Source organism: Oncorhynchus nerka, linkage group LG16 (assembly GCF_034236695.1).
Source record: "Oncorhynchus nerka isolate Pitt River linkage group LG16, Oner_Uvic_2.0, whole genome shotgun sequence".
Taxonomy (NCBI): Eukaryota; Metazoa; Chordata; class Actinopteri; order Salmoniformes; family Salmonidae; genus Oncorhynchus; species Oncorhynchus nerka.
In genome coordinates, this window is record NC_088411.1 from 26,311,428 (window position 1) to 26,334,851 (window position 23,424).

The following is a 23,424-nucleotide window of genomic DNA, read 5'->3' on the forward strand; positions in this document are numbered from 1 at the left end:
CAATCTACGTCATATATTTTTCTTTAATAACTTTAAAATGGGATACAAATATTTTCAGTTACACAGAAGACTCTAAAAACAGTGGAAAACATCTAAAGTAAGTTAGATATTCTAGGTTAAGAAGGAGTCCGCTGCTTTACAAAGAGAGAAACAGGTCAACTATAGAGAAACAGTGCAGAGCTCAACGAGCAGGTACAGTAAAAATCTTCAGGCACAGCTGCCACGGGGGTAGACATCAGCTGTGTGTGTTGTAAGAAAAGTGTGGAGGAGTTTGGCCCAGGTGGTAGCTTCTCGGTAATCGTAAAACACACTCAAAACATACACACACAAACAGGTTGTAAACAAAAGAGGATTAAAAATGCTATATAGAGTGATGACGAAAGTGTCAGAAAAGCAAAAGAAGCAAAACATATAAAATATTTTTCAGTCCTGAGTATATAAAATAAAGGCCAAGAAAATGAAGAAATGACAAAACATGATCTGAATGTTGTTTTTCTATGTGTAAAACAACAGTACTCTGAGCCTGTAGCCATTACCTCAAGTCTGCCAGTCAAGGCAGTGTAGGCGGGGCTTCAATGCAGCTGGTGGATGGCAAGTCTCATCAGGAGCGCAGTAGGCAGGGGTGGTGGGTAGGGGTGGGTTGGGTTTGGGGTAGTGTCTATTGGCAGAGTGGTGTACAGTACAGTAAGCCTGTCCATGTGGGGGGGCCCTGCCGGAGCCTGTCACTGAAGGCGATGGTGAACCCTGAGACTAGTCCTATCGGCGTGGCTGATGTCGGGGAACTCTGGGCAGCCTGGAGGGAGAAGGAGAGGAGAGGGAGGGGGAAGGCATGGAGCTCATGGAGGCCAGAGAGACGGAGGCGTCCTCTGCTTCCTCCAGCTCCCCCTGGAGCTCCTGGCTGACACTGGACTGCAGGGCGGCCGGGGTCAGCCATTCCTTGGGAAGGCAGCTCTGCAGGAAGGGCACACAGGAGCTGAAGTAGGCCAGCCGGTTCACCCAGCGCGGAATCTCCCTGCCACACAGGATCTGATGGACAGACAGGAAGATTGCAGAGTGGAACAGTGAGACATGCAGCACTGATACTAGAGTGCTAGGCCTTACTGGAAATGGATCTGATGACACTGTAGCGGTAAGGCATTTGGCCCTGCTAAGCAGGATAGAGCTAATGGTCCTTGAGGTATTAGAATGAACTGCACTAGACTGTATTCAATTGGACCCTTATTCATCTGATGGACTGGGTGCTATTTCAATGTGAAAATAGTGTGTCTGTATCGTCTTGCTAAGTACGGACAACATTACAATGTAATGCCTTCATTAATGGACACTAGCCAGGACCATTCCTTTTATCACCCGAGTGAATGGAAGAGTTTACTTCTATTCGAGACTCTGAGAAAGACATCTGTGTTGAATTGTTATCTGTCCCCTATCACTTCTCTAACACCTATGACATACTTAGAATTTCTCACATCAGAATAAAAATATATTTCCTGTGATAATAGTGCAACCATAAAACCAATCTTTTCAAACCATGTGGTCCAAAGCGAACACCAAACAACTGACCCAGTAAATGCAGAGAAACACAAATGGCCCTTTCTTTCAAAGCGGTATTAACTGTAGATTTTATCTTTAGTCCTCCTGACGTCAAATTGAATTATTCCATTTTGGAAAAACCCAGTCTTGGATGGGAAAAGCCTCTGGCTGTGAAAAACTAGCCACGTGTGATAACAGCAGCAGCACTGAGGCAGAGAAGAGAAGGAGGATAATCATTTGCACTGCCTCATTCTGGAGGTCTGATGGGATGGAGCTATAAAATAGCCTTAATGCCACAAACAAGCCTGCTATGATGGGCTTCAATTGTGCATGGGTTAACATCCTTGCGAGCAGTGACATTCATGTTCTCAACTGCACAATGTGATTGTGAGGTTGTTAAGTCTTTGCCTACATTCCACATGAAAAGGCAAGACATTGCTCATGAGGCTTGATGTAGGCTACCAATGACAGAAATACATATGTCTATATAGGCTTCCCATGAGAACTAGGCCACCAATCAGTGGACTGATTCTCCACGGTTGAGTAATCCGTTTCAGTAGGAATGCTGTGTTCTCCCATACAGTATCTTCATTTTTGCAAAATTATCACCTAAAATAGACCACATAGAGAAAAAGACAAAAAGCCTGCTTACAGGCTGCCGTTCTGGATGTAGGATTTCAGTACAGAAACCATACAGGTCTGAAATAAATAACTGTCACACCTAGAGATGGTGATCTGTGGTGGACTTTGCAGAGCTAATCCCATTCCAAGTTCTCTCTCACAGATTCCTTCACTGTGGAGCAAACGTGCACAATCCCAGGAGCAAATCAGGCTGGCAGAAAATGAAACTGTCAAACAGATACTTCCCACACAACAAGGAAGGGAGAGAAGCGCTGTATGCCTGAGGCAGACCGGGGAGGACATTCCCATTCTATTCCTGAACAATTATATCATCCAATAGGGAGAGGACTCTACAACAAGAGTACATATCTAGGCTATGCATAGTATGTATATCATCTTGAATAATGATTTGCTTACATTAAACACAGAATTTTTTGGGAGGGGGGAATCGTAAATGACTAGAAACAACGCTCTGACTCAGTCTACACAATATAGCCATACATCGTCATACTAGACGTGTGTGGTTGTAGAAGTGTTAACAAGACAATGAGGTAAATGAGTGTTTCAATATTTCAGGAGGAGGGAGAAGAGGAGCTGGTTTCACTGTAAATATGTTCTTATCCAGAGTGTCATCAGGCCCACTTCATTTGCCTTTCAAATGCAGAGACATTATCAGTGTCAGAGACATCAAAGACTATCTGGAGTATTAGTCACCTCCCTCTTCACCGTCCCCAGGAAACACACTCACACATACTTCACAGCTCAAGATGGCCCCTAATAGACAGGAACCACCACAGAAGTGAATATCCACTGTATTAGTGCAGTGTTTCATTATAAAGATGGGAATCAACAAGACCAAGGGGTGTAAATGATGGGAGAAGGCAGAATGCTCGGTAAGAATGGACAATTAGCCTAACTTCCTCTCTCAGAACAATTTGGGTCGATTACACTGGGTTCTCAGAGGAAATCTTTTTATTTTTTTCCCCCACCTTTATTTAACCAGGTAGGCTAGTTGAGAACACCTTTATTTAACCAGGTAGGCTAGTTGAGAACACCTTTATTTAACCAGGTAGGCTAGTTGAGAACACCTTTATTTAACCAGGTAGGCTAGTTGAAAACACCTTTATTTAACCAGGTAGGCTAGTTGAAAACAAGTTCTCATTTGCAACTGCGACCTGGCCAAGATAAAGCATAGCAATTCGACATATACAACAGAGTTACACATGGAATAAACAAAACATTAAGTTAATAATACAGTAGAGAAAAAAGAAAAAAAACATTTAACTATGCAAGCAATTCTATTCAAACAGTCACATTGTAAAATACCGCAGAGCAAATTTTATGGTAATCTTAATTTCTCTTCCAAGGAGGATGTTAATTTAGTAAGCATGAGACCAAAGCCCAGAGAAGGGAAGAGCCCCTGTCTCCAGGGGTAACCTGAACCTATGCATTGTGTGAGCATGCATGTGTGTGAGAATGAGTGTGTCTGTAGGTGTTTGCTAGTAGGTGTGTGTTGTATTTGCATATGTAGGTGTATGAGTCGGCAGGAGTTTCTGTCAATGGTGTATGACAGGCCTGGCAGCTGGGGCAGTGTGTCTGGGCTTGTAGCAGAGCTCTCTAATCCCTGTCTGCAACACAGATGCAGGGTGTAATCATACTCATTATTCACACGCTCCACCAATCTGCTCTAACACTGTACTTTTAAACTCATATTGCTTGGCTTCTACTCAATGCACTGAACTAACACAGGTTGAGATATTTGTCATCTGTCCTGTGGGAGGTGGGGGATTCTCCTTCTCTTCTCTTTGTGAGACTGTGCTAGACTGGACCTGGCACCTGGCAGGTTCAACGTCAGGGCAAAGTGGCACTACATCCAGGCACCCTGACCTAGAATGTTCTAGCCCAGCCCTGTGACGCACCCTGGACAACGCAGGGATATAGGCCTTTGTCTTTCCTTAAGGAGAGCTTGGGCATAAATAATATATGTACGTGAGTGGGTGAGAGAGAGGGAGCGAGAGAGAGTGGGTATGTTCAGAGCGTCCCTTACCTCCGACAGAGCTGAGGAGAAGTGGTTACAGTTCTTGTGCATGAGGTGGTAGGCGTTTCCCTTGTACTCTTTCCCCAGCTCCTCCATGATGCGCTCCACATCCTCCTCTGTAAAGTCTGTGCTGCCCAGAACAATGGCCTCTCTGATTCCAGGAACAGGATCAACACAGAGAGAGAAGGTCACTTCTAAGCACATTTTTTCATCATAGAAGAAAATGTTTTACCATGAGAAATTATAATTCCTACTTCCTATTTATTGTGAGTATTCAAGATTTTTTGCCGAGCTCAAGGGCAATTTTGCGGATGTAAAATGTTGCCTAAGACTTCATAATCTACCCTTTGTCATCTTTTAGATTAAAAATGCTACTGTATGCATGGAATTTACACAACCATCTGCACAATGACTACACAGGCAGAGTTCACTTCAATTATAGATGAAGCTCTTCATCTTCACAGGAGTGACTCAGCCTAACCAAAATAAGCCGTGGGGGAGAAGTGGACCACAGTGTTAGCCACTATAGTATCTTTGGAGCATTCTGTACTAAGACAGGAGCAGCCTCATCACTCAACAACCACCGTCATCTGAAGATCAGAATCAACTTCATTCACCAAGGACATTTACACACTCTGAATTGTACTTGGTGATATGGTGCTGCTCTTGAAGGACAACATTTAGAGACAGAATACAGACAGGAGTTCACATACATTATATACAAATAAGTAGTGCAGATAGAGCTATATAGATAAAGGTAAGTTAAGGAAAAGAGACCTAGAAATCCATGCTGGAGGCATTATGTGAGAGGGCGTGACAATAGTAAGGCAACCCCTGGAAATGATTCTATAGTAGATACTGCAAGTTTTTTATTTTTTAAGTAGAACGCCAAAACAATTGCGTCATTCAACCAACAATACTGTGGTGTATATAGTCTCTCCCAGTAGTATCCTCCTATTGCAGATACACAAACACACAAAGTTTACTTAGAACATGTTCTACTCATTGGCATCAGTAGCAGAGTGCCATGGGGTGCCATGGGGCTGCTTAACTGTCACATGTGCAACCAGAAAAAAAAACAGAAAAAAAATAAACCGCTAGACCTTCACTCCACACACAGTGATGCATACAAAGCTCTCCAGACCGCCGGGTTTCAATTCCCCGACAGAGAGGAAGATGTAGGCTGTCCTTGTCAATAAGAATGTGTTCTTAACTGATTCCATAGGTGTTATTTCATAGTTTTGATGTCTTCACTATTATTCTACAATGTAGAAAACAGTAAAAAATTAAGAAAAATCCTGGAATGAGTAGGTATGTCCTGTCTTAGGTCAGTTAAGATCACCACTTTATTTTAAGAATGTGAAATGTTTTAGTTTAGTTTATTTTTACAGGGACAGTGCACATTAATCAACGTTTCAGTAAAAGTGCCGGTTTTAGCCAGCCGGCTAATTTTCAACCGCAGTCCCTGGGCAGGTTATTAAAAACAATTACAATATAGACAATAGTAACATAGGACAAGCAAGACATAGCATACAGACAGAGCAACATAGAACAAAAAGCAGCAAGACAAAATTCATAAAAGCAACAAAGTGTTTCCACACCTCACAAGCTACAGACAACAGACAACATGGAAAGCGGCAACACACAGCTAGGGACCATGTTCACAAATCTGATTGACCTTTAGCCAGGTCTTCAAGCATTTTGTGAAAGTGTGATATGTGGTGCAGTTATGCGTGTCTGATGGCAGTGTATTCCAGACATGGGAAGCTCTCACAGAGAATGCAGATTTACTAAAGGTGCTTTTCCTTAGGGGAACTATACAGTCACCTCTCATGGCAGACCTTGTGGATCTGCTGCCATATGTCTGGGTTTTCTGTTTAACAAAAATATTGAGTGGAGGGGGAGCCAGGCCATTCAGGATCTTGAATACAAGACATGCGTCGGTGTATTGCACAAGATTTTCCCAACTCAAGAGCTCATGCTTTCTAAGGATGTGACAATGATGATGGCTATTGGGCTTCCTATTAAGCACTTTGAGAGCCTGTTTGTAGACAGACTGAATAGGTTTTAATGTTGTACAGCAAGCTTGGGCCCAACTAGTCAAGCAGTATGTTAAGTGGGGGAGTATCATAGATTCGAAGTACAGTTTTGCTACCTCTGTAGTCAAACAATTTCGTATAAATCGGAAATTAGCTAGGTTGAATTTGGTTATTTGAATTACCTTTTTCACATGCTTTTTAAAAGAGAGGTTGGAATCAAGTATGATGCCAAGGTACTTAAAATCGGATACCACCTGGAGCTTCTCCCCTGACACATAGACATCTGGCTCAATAGCATCTGTTGCCCTCTTTGTGAAGAACATGCAAACAGTTTTTTTCACATTGCGATGCAAACACGAGTCACTGAGCCACTTTGTAACCTGGACCATTACAGTAGTGAGTTCTGTGCAGCTTGTTGTTTGCTCTTTGCATGCACATATATCACTGTATCATCTGCATACATTTGAACTTCAGACCCAGTACAGACAGAAGGCAGATCATTAATGTACAGGCTGAACAGGAGGGGCCCCAGTATTGACCCTTGGGGCACGCCCACATCATAGCTACGAGTGGGCGACATGTCAGAATAATAGTAGAGAGAATTATTTATTTCAGCTTTTATTTCTTTCATCACATTCCCAGAGGGTCAGAAGTTTACATTCACTCAATTAGAATTTGGTAGAATTGCCTTCAAATTGTCTAATTTGGGTAAAATGTTTCAGATAGCCTTCCACAAGCTTCCCACAATAAGTTAGGTGAATTTTGGCCCATTCATCCTGACAGAGCTGGTGTAACGGAGTCAGGTTTGTAGGCCTCCTTGCTCACACACGCTCAGTTCTGCCCACAAATTTGCTATGGGATTGAGGTCAGGGCTTTGTGATGGCCACTCCAATACCTTGACTTTGTTGTCCTAAAGCCATTTTGCCACAGATTTGGAAGTATGCTTAGGGTCATTGTCCATTTGGAAGACCCATTTGCGACCAAGCTTTAACTTCCTGACTGATGTCTTGAGATGTTGCTTCAATATATCCACATAATTTTCCATCCTCATGATGCCATCTATTTTGTGAAGTGCACCAGTACCCCCTGCAGCAAAGCACCCCCACAACATCATGCTGCCACCATCACGGTTGGGATGGTGTTCTTCGGCTTGCAAGCCTCCCCCTTTTTCCTCCAAACATAACGATTGTCATTATGGCCAAAAAGTTATATTTTTGTTTCATCAGATAACATTTCTCCAAAAAGTACAATATTTGTCCCCATGTGCAGTTACACACCGTAGTCTGGCTTTTTATTGCGGTTTTGGAGCAGTGGCTTCTGCCTTGCTGACGGCCTTTCAGGTTATGTTGATATAGGATATAGATTCTTTTGTACCCGTTTCCTCCAGCATCTTCACAAGGTCCTTTGCTGTTGTTCTGGGATTGATTTGCACTATTCGCACTAAAATACGTTCATCTCTAGGAGACAGAACACATCTCCTTCCTGAGCGGTATGACGGCTGCATGGTCCCATGGTGTTTATATTTGTGTACTATTGGTTGTACAGATGAACGTGGTACCTTCAGGCGTTTGGAAATTGCACCCAAGGATGAACCAGACTTGGAGGTCTACAACTTGGCAGATTTCTTTTGATTTTCCCATGGTGTCAAGCAAAGAGGCACTGAGTTTGAAGGTAGGCCTTGTAATAAGTCCACAGGTACACCTCCAATTGACTCAAATGATGTCAATTAGACTATCAGAAGCTTCTAAAGACATTACCTCATTTTCTGGAATTTAAAGGCAGTCAACTTAGTGTATGTAAACCTCTGACCCACTGGAATTGTGACACAGTGAATTATAAGTGAAATTATCTGTCTAATGAATGGTTGGAAAAATTACTTGTGTCATGTACAAAGTAGATGTCCTAACCAACTTGCCAAAACTATAGTTTGTTAACTTCTTGGTGACAGGGGGCAGGCAGTACTTTCACGTCCGGATGAAATGCATGCCCAAATTCAACTGCCTGCTACTCATCCCCAGAAGATAGGATATGCATATTATTAGTAGATTTGGATAGAAAACACTCAAGTTTCTAAAACTGTGTGAATCATGTCTGTGAGTATAGCAGGACTTATTTAGCAGGCGATGGGTTTTCATTGGGAATCCAGATTTCTAAGGGACCTTCTTGCAGTTCCTAACGCTTCCACTGGATGTCACCAGTCTTGAAATTGGTTGAGGTTATTCCTTTGTGTAATGAAGAAGTAGCACTGTTCAGAACGAGGGTCACTTGTAGTGTACTGTTAGAAAAGTAGTTTGAAATGTTTTGGCAAAGTTTACAGGTAACTTTGAGATATTTTGTAGTCACGTTGCGCAAGTTGGAACCGGTGTTTTTCTGGATCAAACGCGCCAAATAAATGGACATTTTGGATATATATCAATGGAATTAATCAAACAAAATGACCATTTGTGATGTTTATGGGACATATTAGAGTGCCAACAAAAGAAGCTCATCAAAGGGGCGGCAGGGTAGCCTAGGTGTTAGGCTAGTGGTTGGCGCTCTGCATTTTCCCTGGCTTTTGGCCAGGTGGGACGCTAGTGTCCCACATATCCCAGAGGTTAACCTCTTAGAGCTCCCCCTCTATACTGCCCCTGTTGGAGAAAGTGCGTGCCCATAGTAAACTGACAATATTTTTCCCCAAAATTGCTAATATATGCATATAAAATATATTATTGAATAGAAACCACTCTAAAGCTTCTAAAACCGTTTAAATTTTGTATCTATGTAAAGCAGAACTCTCAGGGCATGCATTCTCCCAAATGCTATCTTGTCATGGAGAAAGTTGGCCCAACTTTGACGTCATCTCACATGCACTTCCCAAACAGCTACCGCCCTGGGAACAGTCTGTACGTGTTCAGCGCGAAGCCTGCTTTCAATGGGGCTTGGCATTGTGAGAATCGCGCGCTCACGGGAGTTTGAGCGAGCTGAAACCTCTCGGCCACTCAAAAAAAAGGTGACTTTTACACGCGCTCTGGCCGGGTGAAGTCCTTTCTTCAGGATCGATTAAACGACGTGTGTGTTTCTGTTCGCCCTCGCGATTTCTGTGCACCTTTTATAACATGTTAAAGCTTAATTATGAACATAGTTTGACAAGTTTACTCGACATATAATATGTACTTTCGACGTTTTGGTGCGCATCCACTTGAAATTTGCCTACATTTCGACCGAAAAGTGCCAGTTTTTGAGAACCGAAAGACAGACTTGAAAACTGAACGCTGATTTGGTAAGTATAATCCCTTCCAGGTCTTCTGATGGAAGAACAGCAAAGGTAAGGGAAATATTTATGTGGTAATTTTGGGTTTCTGTCGACTCCAAGATAGAGGAGGCATAATGATACCTTTGGAGCGCCGCCTCCTAGTATAGCCTAGTGAACGCAACCTGTAACGTTAAAAATAAATGTAACACAGCGATTGCATTTAGAAGAAGTGTATCTTGCTATACATATGTAAAACATGCATATTTAGTCAAAGTTTATGATGTGTATTCCTTGTTAGCTGACGTTATCTGCCGGAGCTATTTCATTTCTCCTGACATTGTAGTAGCATTTTTTGAACGATGCGTCATTGTAAACAGAGATTTATGGATATATATTGCAGATTATTGAAAAAAAAATGAATGTACTGTGTAACATGTTATATTACTGTCATCTGATGAAGATTTCAAAAGGTTAGTGAAATGATTTTTCTTTTAATCCTGCGTTTGTTGATTGCATATTTTTTCCTACTTGGCTATGCTAATGAGGTATGTCTGCGGTGGTGGTTGGACATAAATATGTGCTATGTTTTCGCCGTAAAACATTTTAGAAATCTGACTTGCTGGGTAGATAAACAACTTGTTTATCTTTCATTTGAGCTATTTTACTTGTTAATGTGTGGAGGTTAAATATTTTTAGGAATATTTTTTCGCATTGTGCATTATGCTAATGAGCTTGAGCCCTAGTCACGAACCCGCATACGGTATTGGTGGACTATGAGGCTAACCAACAGTGCAGTTCAAGAAGTGTTAAGAAAATATTTACCAAATAAACTAAAGTAAAAAATAATTAAAAAGTAACACAATAAAATAACAATAACGAGGCTATATACAGGGTGTACCGGTACTGAGCCAATGTGCGGGGGTACAAAACCTATGAACCTCAGCTATCATAGTTGTATCAACTTCAAGTCTGAAATGCATTAATGAAGCCTATGGATAGAGTAGAATATAATAACTCTATTGTGCCAAGGATGCAAGTACCATATACACGTACTGTAGTTATTACCACACATAAGATCCCCACATTGTAGCCTGTACATTGAATATATTCACTGATCATGTACTTTTCCTTGGCAAATAAAGGTGCAGTTCAGTTATGAATCTCTGAAAGACATTCTTTTTCAGTCATATCCAATACCAGGTGTATCAAACTCCATTCTTTGAATGATGCTGTGTCTGCATGTATGTATTACAATTATACACTTCGACAGTGTTTACCGCTCCTGGGACATCAATGATTACACATTGTAACTATGCAATAGACTAGAAACATGATTTAAGTAAAGGCTGATTAATAATTCATATATACATTCTGGGAAAAAACTGCATCTAACTCCCTTCATCTGCATTAATCTGAGGACACAGGATAGCATTTTAATGAGATACTTAATTTCAACCAGTCGAGAATGTGCAACGCTTTGTTGAAAGTTCATTATCCAGGTGTTATACATACATAATACATGCATTATAATTGTAATATTATATTATAAATACGAGTTCAATCTGTACATCAATGCACTTATGGTGTGCATTATAAAACGAGAAAGAAAGACGAGGTGGGGAGAGGTGTAGAAGACAGAAAGGGAAAGAGGTAAGAACAGAGGCAGACAGCATATGATTCATGAATTACAGTGCTACCCTAATTCTCTCAGTTCATCACAATTAATCAAATGTTCACATACACATGGTTAGCAGATGTTAATGCGAGTGCAGCGAAATGCTTGTGCTTCTAGTTCCAACCATGCTGTAGTATCTAACAATTTCACAACTAACTGATAAAAGTGTAAAAGAATGAATAAGAATATGTACATATAAATATATGAATGGCCAAACGGCATAGGCAAGATGCAGTAGATGGTATAGAGTACAGTATATACAAATAAGATTAGTAGTGTAGGGTATGTAAACATTATATAAAGTGGCATAGTTTAAAGTGACTGGTGATACATTTATTGCATCCAATTTCTAATTATTAAAGTGGCTAGAGATTTGAGTCAGTATGTTGGCAGCAGCCACTCAATGTTAGTGATGGCTGTTTAACAGTCTGATGGCCTTTAGAAGCTGTTTTTCAGTCTCTCGGTCCCAGCTTTGATGCACCTGTACTGACCTCGCCTCCTGGATGATAGCGGGGTGAACAGGCAGTGGCTCGGGTGGTTGTTGTCCTTTATCTTTTTGGCCTTCCTGTGACATTGGGTGGTGTAGGTGTCTTGGAGGGCAGGTAGTTTGCCCCCGGTGATGCGTTGTGCAAACCTCACTACCCTCTGGAGAGCCTTGCGGTTGTGGGCGGAGCAGTTGCCGTACCAGGCGGTGATACAGCCCGACAGGATGCTCTCGATTGTGCATCTGTAAAAGTTTGTGTGTTTTTGGTGCCAAGCCAAATTTCTTCAGCCTCCTAAGGTTGGAGAGGCGCTGTTGCGCCTTCTTCACCACTATGTCTGTGTGGGTGGACCATTTCAGTTTGTCCGTGATTTGTACGCTGAGGAACTTAAAACTTTTCCACATTCTCCACTACTGTCCCAACGATGTGGATAGGGGGCTGCTCCCTCTGCTGTTTCCTGAAGTCCACGATCATCTCCTTTGTTTTGTTGATGTTGAGTGTGAGGTTGCTTTCCTGACACCACACTCCGAGGGCCCTCACCGTCTTGTCGTTGTTGGTAATCAAGCCTACCACTGTAGTGTTGTCTGTGGACCTATTGGGGCAGTAAGCAAATTGGAGTGGGTCTAGGGTGTCAGGTAGAGTGGAGGTGATATGATCCTTGACTAGTCTCTCAAAGCACTTTTTGATGACGGAAGTCAGTGCTACGGGGCGATAGTCATTTAGCTCAGTTACCTTAGCTTTCTTGGGAACAGGAACAATGGTGGCCCTCTTGAAGCATGTGGGAACAGCAGACTGGGATAGGGATTGATTGAATATGTCCGTAAACACACTAGCCAGCTGGTCTGCGCATGCTCTGAGGACGCGGCTAGGGATGCCGGCGGGCCTTGCGAGGGTTAACATGTTTAAATGTTTTACTCACGTTGGCTGCGGTGAAGGAGAGCTCTCAGGTTTTGGTAGCAGGCTGTGTCGGTGGCACTGTATTGTCCTCAAAGCGAGCAAAGAAGTTGTTTAGTTTGTCTGGGAGCAAGACATCGGGGTCTGCAACGGGGCTGGATTTCTTTTTGTAATCCATGATTGACTGTAGACCCTGCCACTTTCTCTTGTGTCTGAGCCGTTGAATTGCGACTCTACTTCGTCTATACTGATGCTTAGCTTGTTTGATTACCTTGCAGAGGGAATAACTACACTGTTTGTATTCGGTGATGTTTCCGGTCGCCTTGCCCTGATTAAAAGCAGTGGTTCGCGCTTTCAGTTTTGCGCGACTGCTGACATCAATCCACGGTTTCTATCCACGGTTTTGGTTGGGGAAGGTTTTAATAGTCGCTGTTGGTACAACATCACCGATGCACTTGCTAATAAACTCACTCACCGAATCAGCGTATACTTCAATGTTGTTGTTCGACTCTATCCGGAACATATCCCAGTCCATGTGATCAAAGCAATCTCGAAGCGTGGAATCAGATTGGTTGGACCAACGTTGAACAGACCTGAGCACGAGCGTTTCCTGTTTTAGTTTCTGTCTATAGGCTGGAAGCAACAAAATGGAGTCGTAGTCATATTTTGCCTTTATGGAGGGCGAGGGTTGGCTTTGTATGCGTCGCCGAAGTTAGAGTAGCAATGATCCAGAATTTTCCGAATCCAGGTTGTGCATTCGAGGTGCTGATAAAAATTTAGGGAGCCTTGTTTTCAGATTAGTGTCTCTAGTGGTGTCTCCTAACCTTTGGTCCAACTGGAGGCCCAAGGCCAGTTATTTTAACTTATTTTGGCTGCAGGGGCAGTATCGAGTAGCTTGGATGAAAAGGCGCCCATTGTAAACGGCCAGCTCCTCCGTCTCAGTTGCTAATTTACATTTACATTTAAGTCATTTAGCAGACGCTCTTATCCAGAGCGACTTATTATTAGTATTGGATAGAAAACACTCAAGTTTCCAAAACTGTCAAAATATTGTCTGAGTGTAACAGAACTGATATTGCAGGCGAAACCCTGAGGAAAATGAAAACAGGAAGTGGCTTCTATTTTGAAAACTCCATGTTCCATAGCCTCCCTTTGCTGGATTTAAAGGGATATGAACCAGAATCTTTTTCCTATCGCTTCCTCAAGGTGTCAACAGTCTTCAGACATAGTTTCAGGCTTTTATTTTGAAAAATGAGCCAGAACGATAACATCGCGTCAAGTGGTCACATGAGTTTTGCGTCATTACCATAACGCAACGTTAACTATTCATGAAAATCGCAAATGAAATGAAATAAATATATTTGCTCTCAAGCTTAGCCTTTTGTTAACAACACTGTCATCTCAGATTTTCAAAATATGCTTTTGAACCATAGCTAAACAAGCATTTGTGTAAGAGTATTGATAGCTAGCATAGCATTAAGCCTAGCATTCAGCATGCAACATTTTCACAAAAACAAGAAAAGCATTCAAATAAAATCATTTACCTTTGAAGAACTTCAGATGTTTTCAATGAGGAGACTCTGTTAGATAGCAAATGTTCAGTTTTTCCAAAAATATTATTTGTGTAGGACAAATCGCTCCGTTTTGTTCATCGCGTTTGGGTAAGAAAAACCCCGAAAATTAAATGATTACAACGCAAACTTTTTTCCAAATTAACTCCATAATATCGACAGAAACATGGCAAACGTTGTTTAGAATCAATCCTCAAGGTGTTTTTCACATATCTATCAATGAAAAATCATTCGTGGCAGCTGGAGATTACGCAATAATTTCGACGGAGGACACCGGGCGGACACCTGGTAAATGTAGTCTCTTATGGTCAATCTTCCAATGATATGCCTACAAATATGTCACAATGCTGCAGACACCTTGGGGAAACGACAGAAAGTGCAGGCTCATTCCTGGCACATTCACAGCCATATAAGGAGACAGTGGAACACAGGGCATTCAAAATCTGGACCATTTCCTGTATGAAATTTCATCTTGGTTTCGCCTGTAGCATTAGTTCTGGGGCACTCGCAGATAATATCTTTGCAGTTTTGGAAACGTCAGAGTTTTTTCTTTCCAAAGCTGTCAATTTACATGTATAGTCGAGCATCTTTTCGTGTCAAAATATCTTGTTTAAAACGGGAACGTTTTTTATCCAAAAATAAAAAGAGCGCCCCCTATCTCGAAGAAGTTAACACCAGACTGGTATTGTGGTTGTTTACTAGGTGATGGGAAATATGCAATATGTATACAAAATGATATACTTCTTTGAAAATCCATCTATACCGCCAAAGATGACAATGTATCTTGAAAAAGAGCATTGGAATTAAAAGTGATGTGTTTAACCTATTAACCTGCTTCATTATTTACAGTTGAAGTCAGAAGTTTACATACACTTAGGTTGGAGTCATTAAAACTTGTTTTTCAAACACTCCACAAATTTCCAGTTAAGGGCTTGTAAAGTAAGCATTTCATGGTAAGGTCTACACTTGTTTTCGGCTCATGTGACAAATAAAGTTTTATGCTCTAGATCAAATCACTTATGCAAACAAGCTATATAGCCCCACACACAGACTTAACCAGGCACTCACACACACAGTATACACAGACTTAACCAGGCACTCACACATACAGTACACAGACTTAACCAGGCACTCACACACACAGACTTAACCAGGCACTCACACATACAGTACACACAGACTTAACCAGGCACTCACACATACAGTACACACAGACTTAACCAGGCACGCACACACAATCAAAAGTAGCCAGACACCAACTTGGGGCTTGCATGACTGCATGCACATCTGCAATGACACGCTGTAGAAACACCCCAACACACATTCTTCTGTACTCTTATACAGTCAAGTGTATTCATAACATTCTATGTCAGTCCAGCTGGGATTTTCCTCTTCTTCCACCTGTCATTGTAACAGTGTGCTTCATTGAACATAGCTGTAAAGGCTCGACACTTCAACACGGCAGAGTGTCCTTTACAAGAAGGCAGTATATAAGGATGACCATTTTAGGGAGCATTATTGTCACAAAATGATTGCAAGATAAAGACGACAAATTGGCCATGCAGGTTGTCTCCACAACAATTGAAGAAAAAAAATCTGTCAGTAACCATTAGTTTATTCATGTGACCCTCAGTGATGCTTGAAGCAGAAATCCTATGTGACTTCACGGTATTCTCGTGATCCTATGTTCCGCTTTAAACAGAAAAAAATAAACTTTACCAATATGAATAGAAATGACCAGTTCAGAATCCATCACAAGCAGTGAAGAAAGAACATATACGTCAGCAACAGTACTGGTTCCACTTCAAACAGGTTTAAGGATGTTCTCATGTTTTAGCTCAAGTATTTGGCAACTAACCATACCTTGTTTTTCGAAATACAGTGAGAAAACCCTAAGTGCCCTCGATTTAAGCCATGATACTCACTTGAATTTGAATGTCTCCCCGAGTTCTGTGGCATCCCCTGGCGTTATCTCGAATATCCCTGAAAATGGATATGGGTGTCCTCCATAGGCAAACTCTGAAAGGTCAAAGGTCAGGCCATTGATCAGATCACACAGAGGAAGTCAAACACACTATACAAAGATTCATAGCACATAACAGTAGTACTAGTAGAGGTTGGTGGGAAATGAACAGGGCTGTGGGGTGGTGTTACTGTGTTGAGGTAAGTGTGGGGCTGTGTTGCTCTGTTTGAGATGAGTTGGAACGGGTGGCGGTGACTGTGGGGCGGGTGGCGGTGGTGTTGCTGTGTTTGAGGTGAGTGTGGACCAGTGATCAAATCAAATCTAACTATTGGTCGTATACAAATATTTAGCAGATGTTATTGCGGTGTAGCGAAATGCTTGTGTTCCTAGCTCCATCAGTGCAGTAATATCTAACAATTCACAACAACATACACAGATCTAAAAGTAAAATAATGGAATTGCTGTGTTTGAGGCGAGTGTAGGTCGGGTGGGGTAGTATTGTAGTCTGTTGTGATGGGCTGAGGCAGTCTGAGGAAGCCAAGTCGCAGACGCGGTAGGTATTTATAGCTCTATCAGTCCGTCTAGCTCCCAGCTCCATGATGAATGCAGCGGATGGGGATCTCCAAAGACCCTGTTCCCACCCCTCTGATGTACTCATCCAGCCTGCTACTAACTCCTGATCTGAACACTTCTGCTGAATTACAATAACTCATGCACTTTCTCCATGAATGACATAGATACACACAGCACATCCATTTCACAGAATGTATAAACAGTGTCAGTTTAGGAAAACTCAGACTCTCATAAAGACAGACACAGTAAATAATTGCCAGCTTGCACTGCTCATAAAGTAATGTAAAATGCAATAATTAGGTGCCTAATCCACACCATCTGTTGCTGGGATTGTCAGTCTCCCTGAATCAGCTCAATTAAGGGTAAACAAGCCAGGCATTAGAAATACCCAGGTCCATCCTACCATGCAACTGAAGGGGTTGCCATGAGGATATATTTCAACTCAGAGCTTTCTTTTAAAATGTATAGATGAAAGCAACTTTTAATAGGCTGAGCTGTGAGGTTGAAACCACAGGCGAGACGCTGATTTAACAGATTGAACCACCAGTGTTTTCAACTAAAATAACAATTCCAGTTCTCCTTCTTGATCAATAAAGCGGTGGCTGCTGAACACATCCTGGCTGAAGGCCAATCTTCCAAGACACACAGGCTAGACAGAGCAACTGGGAGGCTGATTCTTGAATAAAGCAGTTTTAAAAAGATAGACTCAGAGATATGACAGACGCAGACAGTAAACCAGGTGGTCAATTTCCGCAAGAATTAAGAGTGAAACGTGAAAGGTGAGGCTCAACTTCTCTGCGATTTTGGTGCCCTGGCTACCTCGCTGTAACACCGTGAAACGAACGTGGGCAAATGCGCAGATTCTGTGTGTGACAGCAGTCTTGAATCTTGCTAAATCGCAATATCTGCAGTGCAGCTCATTGCAATGTAATTTAGCTGGGTCTATTTTTTTAATTAGAGGAAGAACCCATTTGATCCTGAATAACAAATAGCCAGAAACAATAAAATGGCAAAAGTGTGTGTCTGGTTTGTAGTGAAGCTGGTAATTAGCTAACAAAGATTCCTCTGGTTGGGTTGATGTGGCTTGTATTTTGGGGGGGGATCTGAGACGTGTAGGAATTATGAGTAAAGACGAGTTAGCAGCTACAACAATTTGAAACTCTTCTAAAAAGTTTATACTTCTATCCTTATTTTATTTCTACCACCATCTGTTACAGTCCTGATGTCAGGTACTAATAGTACCATAGTATCGGACGCAATGCCCTCTCTACTTGACGAGGCCTTGCAGACAGAGGAGTTCTACCCAGCAGCACCTGACTTGTGGTTGAGCTTTGGTCAGTCAGCCCCACCCAGGGCTGTTAAATAGCAGCGGGGAGGTTTCCTTACCTCTGCCGTAGATCTCGATCCCTGAGTGAAAGACGCCAATTCCCAGATTGGTGGTGAACTCGTTGATCCAGTACTGAAAGAAAACCGAAAACACCCGTGATCATTACGACTGCCTCCAGACGAAAAGTATGAGTAATACACAGATACACAGGGGACTCTTTCAAATGTTTACTACAGGTTAACAGATGGTGTGAATAAAACATGTAAAAGTCACTTTTCTATGAAAGGACAGTGTGTGGAAAACACAAGCTTTGACTGAACAGTGAGCAAAAGACTAATCATCTGTTGCAAGACGATGTACATTCTCGCTCTATTCAGTAATGATACATGTATGCATTTGACAATGATAGGTTGATAGACTCTGTATGATGTGGATGACATTCATCATACCAATTCTATATTACATTCTCGAACATTGCTTGTTGAGATTCTTCTTAATTTCTTAATTTTTCTGGATTATGTGTTTTTTAAATTTATTTTATTGCTAGGTATTACTGCACAGTTGGAGCTAGAAACAAGCATTTCACTGCACCTGCGATAACATCTGCATATTGTGTACGTGACCAATAAATAGATTTTATTTCAATTTTTTAATTGGCATCTGGCGCCACCGTGTTCTCATCAGCCAGGTCCCCAGTCCTACTACTGCTCCGAGTTGATGGAGAGAGCCATCAGTAAGAGAGCTAGTGTCATTATCTAAGGAGGTTGAAGGCTCTGTTCTACTGAATGAAATGAATGAATGAAAGCCTCACGGGGCTCTGATGTGCCAGCAAACAGGGGAGTCTAAGATGGAGCATGTTAATGATCGTTAACTCAAACGGAGTTCCACATGCCCTCAGTGTGCTGAGAGACAACTGGAGGAGAAGCAGAAGATAGATGTTACCTCCCTCATAATTTGTTTTGAATAGGACATTTCTGGGCTATTTTAGTGTAATGTAAGGTTATACAGTACGCGTTAGGCTATAGCCCTAACGTCATGTTCTCAAACCACTTATTCTAAATGAAAGACAAGACAACAATAAATCACTGCCCAACAGCACACAATCGGAGAGCATAGTTTTCTATGAACTAAAATCCTCTTTCTCTGGTCGATGCCCCAGAGTCCCATGCAGTCAGTTTACATAGCTGACATTGTTCAGAGCTCAAATTGAGATGTGCCTCGGAAATGTCAAATATGAAAGGCTACATCTGGACCATCAGTCCTTCCACTGAACAAAGCAGTCTCTCAGATCTGACATACAGACAGGAGCGCTTCATAGACGACTGACTCAGAGCCAAAATTGGAAAACCAAAGTGCCAGTGACCTAATAAAGCGTCTGCATACTAGGTTTGGTTTGCTCCTAGCAGACCTCTACTGGGCGAAGTGAACATCTGTTCCACAGATACTCCCTTAAAAAGACCTTCGCTTGAAAAATGAGAAAAAAGTTGCAATAGTACTGTTTGTCCCTCTTAAGACGCTGTAACCAGGATCAAGTCTGAATTAATCCAATATAAAATAATACAAAAATTGAGTTATAGGACTATGCAGAGGTCTTAGTCGCGCAATTTTACATCTAACTAAGATGTTTGGTATAGTATTTCTCAAGTGAAAACATTTGTATGAAACCAGGTCTCTCGTTGAATGACAACAAACACTTCAATGAAGAATCCCTACTGTTGACCAATTACCGACGAAGGTGAGTTGACTTCAGCTACCGAACATCAGCTTGCCTCAGGGAAAAATGTGCGCATGAACAGGAGAAAGAAAACCTTGCCGAAGACCAACACGTCACAAAATGTTATCATAATATAAATTATATTTTGAGTATACAAAACATGAAGAACCTGCTCTTTCAATGACGGACTGACCAGATGAAAGCTATGATCCCTTATTGATGTCACTTGTTACATCCACTTCAAATCAGTGAAGATGAAGGGGAGGATACAGGTTAAAGAAGGATTTCTAAGCCTTTAGACAATTGAGACATGGATTGTGTGCCATGGGCAAGACAAAATATTTAAGTGCCTTTGAACAGGGTATGGTAGTATGTGCCAGGTCAGTCTCCTGTGTGTTTCAAGAATGGTCCACCACCCAAAGGACACCCAGCCAACTTAAACAACTGTGGGAGGCATTGGAGTCAACATGGGCCAGCATCCCTGCAGAACACTTTCGACACCATGTATAAAATACATGTCCAGACGAATTAAGGCTGTTCTGAGGGCAAAGGGATGCAACTCAATATTAGGAAGGTGTTCCTAATGTTCTGTATACTCAGTGTATGCATGAACTGTTTCGGCTCGGAAGCATGCAGACGCCTTTATCCCCAGGTAACCATGGAAACCAATTGGACTCACGCACAGACGTGCATAAATGCATAACACCCCCTTCCCAGAAGTCCAAAAGCCTGCTCAGTGCTCATGTCTGCATATGCGGAAGGACATAAATTAAGTGACAAAAGATCCCTGATTAAAACCTCCTGTGAGCGATGTGGACAGTAATTTGATCTACTTGTACAATCTGGTCGTGCCCGCCCCTGTAGATTAAATACGGACGGATCGTTAGAACTGCCACATCATTATATTGTTGGCAGGCCCGTCTGTCATTGCAGTGGATTCAGTCTGTCACTTTCAGGTCCAAGCCATTACTCACCTTCAAGTTATTCAAGGTGATGTTCGTTTGTCTATTTGACAGAAAACCCGTAGACTACTGTAATAAGCCTGTATTTTCCCCATTCTTACTCTTGCACACCCCTGCTAACACACATTGTCATGTCCTTAACAGCATGCGTCACAACTCAGAGAGAAGAGAGAGCTTGACAGCTGCTAATTAAATGGCGGCCTCCTGCCTCCCACTGCAGTCTCCCAGAAAAAAAGATTCATACCGATGGGAAAAGTTTTTTATAGCATAATCACACCTCAAAAGAATAACAGGAGCCTCTTTCCTAACAAAGAGGGTCTTCAGACGACTAAGAATTTTCGTAAAAATACCCTCGGCTACACAAATTATTGCAATGTAAACTTGCAAACTTGTCATGCTAGACCACTCCCTCCAGAGGAAGCACACGATACTCGCCCGACAGTTGCCAAACTAAGCAGGGCAGTGTAAACAACATTTTCTCCTTGAGCCAACACTTTTCTAGTATGTTTTTATTTATTTATAGCAAAGCAATGTTTTGGAAACAGCTGAAATGTACAGACATTTTCCTTTATTGAAATTGTAGTAGCAGCCTTTTACATTCTGAAAATAAAGGTTTACCACACAAATGTAAAAACAATCTGGACACTGGATGCAGTCAGGCTAAATATTTTGTTTCAACTTGTTAAGACACTGCGGAACCGGAATTTTCCAGAGCAGATTATGAATAAATACTTTTTTCATCTTTCTATCTGTAAAACACTCAAGACGTGTATGTAAAATGCATTTTTGCCGCATTTTTACAAATAAAATGTTATCTAGAATAAAACAAATGTAAAACATATCAACAATTCCCTCTGGGCAAGTCTGGAAAATATATGGAATGATAACCACACAAAATTTGGTGAATAAAGACTATTCTGAATCTGAGAAAAAAATGGTTTATGCTTTGGAAGAGTGACTTTCGGGAAATAGCGGTTAAAGACAAGTACACGGAATTAAGACTACCAAACGTCTAATTAGTTTGAAGCGATGGTCATTGGGTCTATGTTAAGTAGTCAAGTTTGTAACATTCTCTATGAAATGGGCTTTGAAATGATGTACAATGTAGTGAGCTTTGAAATTATTGATGCATGTCCATTTTATAGTGGCTAAAATCCATACAAAATGTTGATAACAGTAGTATGATAAACTAAAGAAAACATACATTTCCATCAAGTTTGACATAGTTTACTTTTAGAAAATACTCAATTCAAAAATGGACCAAAATACCAACAAATCTGAAAATGTACGGGTACAGTTGAAGTCGGAAGATTACATACACCTTAGCCAAATACATTTAAACTCAGTTTCACAATTCTTGACATAAGTAAAAATTCCGTCTTAGGTCAGTTAGGATCACCACGTTATTTTAAGAATGTGAAATGTCAGAACAATAGTATAGAGAATTACTTATTTCAGCTTTTATTTCTTTAATCACATTCCCAGAGGGTCAGAAGTTGACATGCACTCAATTAGTATTTGGTAGCATTGCCTTCAAATTGTTTAACTTCGGTCAAACATTTCAGGTAGCCTTCCACAAGTTTCCCACAATAAGTTGGGTGAATTTTGGCCAATTTCTCCTGACAGAGCTGGTGTAACGGAGTCAGGTTTGTAGGCCTCCTTGCTCACACATGCTTTTTCAGTTCTGCCCACAAATGTTCTATGGGATTGAGGTCAGGGCTTTGATGGCCACTCCAATGCCTTGACTCTGTTGTCCTTAAGCCATTTTGCCACAACTTTGGAAGTATGCTTGGGGTCATTGTCCATTTGGAAGACCCATTAACAACCAAGCTTTAACTTCCTGACTGATGTCTTGAGATGTTGCTTTAATATATCCACATAATTTTCCTCCCTCATGATGCCATCTATTTTGTGAAGTGCACCAGTACCCCCTGCAGCAAAGCATCCCCACAACATCATGCTGCCACCCCCATGCTTCACGGTTGGGATGGTGAGCTTCGGCTTGCAAGCCTCCCCCTTTTTCCTCCAAACATAACGATGGTCATTATGGCCAAATAGTTCTATTTTTGTTTCATCAGACCAGATGAAGGATGAACCAGACTTGGAGTTCGGCAAAAAAAAAATGGAGGTCTTGGCTGATTTCTTTTGATTTTCCCATGATGTCAAGCAAAGAGGCACTGAGTCTGAAGGTAGGCCTTGAAATACATCCACAGGTGCACTCAAATGATGCCAATTAACGTATCAGAAGCTTCTAAAGCCATGACGTAATTTTCTGTTTAAAGGCACAGTCAACTATGTAAATTTGTATCAAATTGAGAACAGTTAGACCCATTGAAATTGTGATACAGTTAATTATAAGTGAAATAATCTGTCTGTTTACAATTGTTGGAAAAATGACTTGTGTCATGAACACAGTAGATGTCCTAACCGACTTGCCAAAACTTTCGTTTGTTAACAAGAAATGTGTGAAGTGGTTGAAAAACTAGTTTTAATGACTCCAACCTAAGTGTATGTAAAGTCTGACTTCAAGTGTAGGTGCAAAAACATAATTTCAGCCTTAACCACTAAAAAAATCTGCTCGACCAGGTCTGTCCGAAAGGCAGTGTTAAGCTAGGCTAGCCAGGTGATTAAAACGATCAGCACCATTACAACCTTGGCAGCAGCAAAGAGCCCGATTAACTCAGGGAGATGTCTTAAACACAGCTAGGCTGAGTGAGCTGATCCAGCACAGATCAGCGACACCCAAGAGATTCCCTGCTACTGATAGAGAATACATAGCTCATACTGTAGGCCTACATCTGGT

The 23,424-nt window shown here is 41.5% G+C and overlaps 1 protein-coding gene across 1 annotated transcript in view; it reads right to left on the reverse strand.

Moving 5' to 3' along the window:
* Nucleotides 1-5: 5 nt before the first annotated feature.
* desi2 (desumoylating isopeptidase 2) overlaps nucleotides 6-23,424 on the reverse strand; it is a 56,619-nt gene continuing 33,200 nt past the window's right edge. The window contains exons 2-5 of the mRNA XM_029685289.2: nucleotides 18,005-18,077; nucleotides 16,008-16,101; nucleotides 4,199-4,340; nucleotides 6-1,026 (exon numbers count right to left, since the gene is read on the reverse strand). Coding sequence (XP_029541149.1) covers nucleotides 757-1,026; nucleotides 4,199-4,340; nucleotides 16,008-16,101; nucleotides 18,005-18,077 — 579 coding nt within the window. The 3' untranslated portion in view covers nucleotides 6-756. The remainder of the gene's footprint in view (nucleotides 1,027-4,198; nucleotides 4,341-16,007; nucleotides 16,102-18,004; nucleotides 18,078-23,424) is intronic.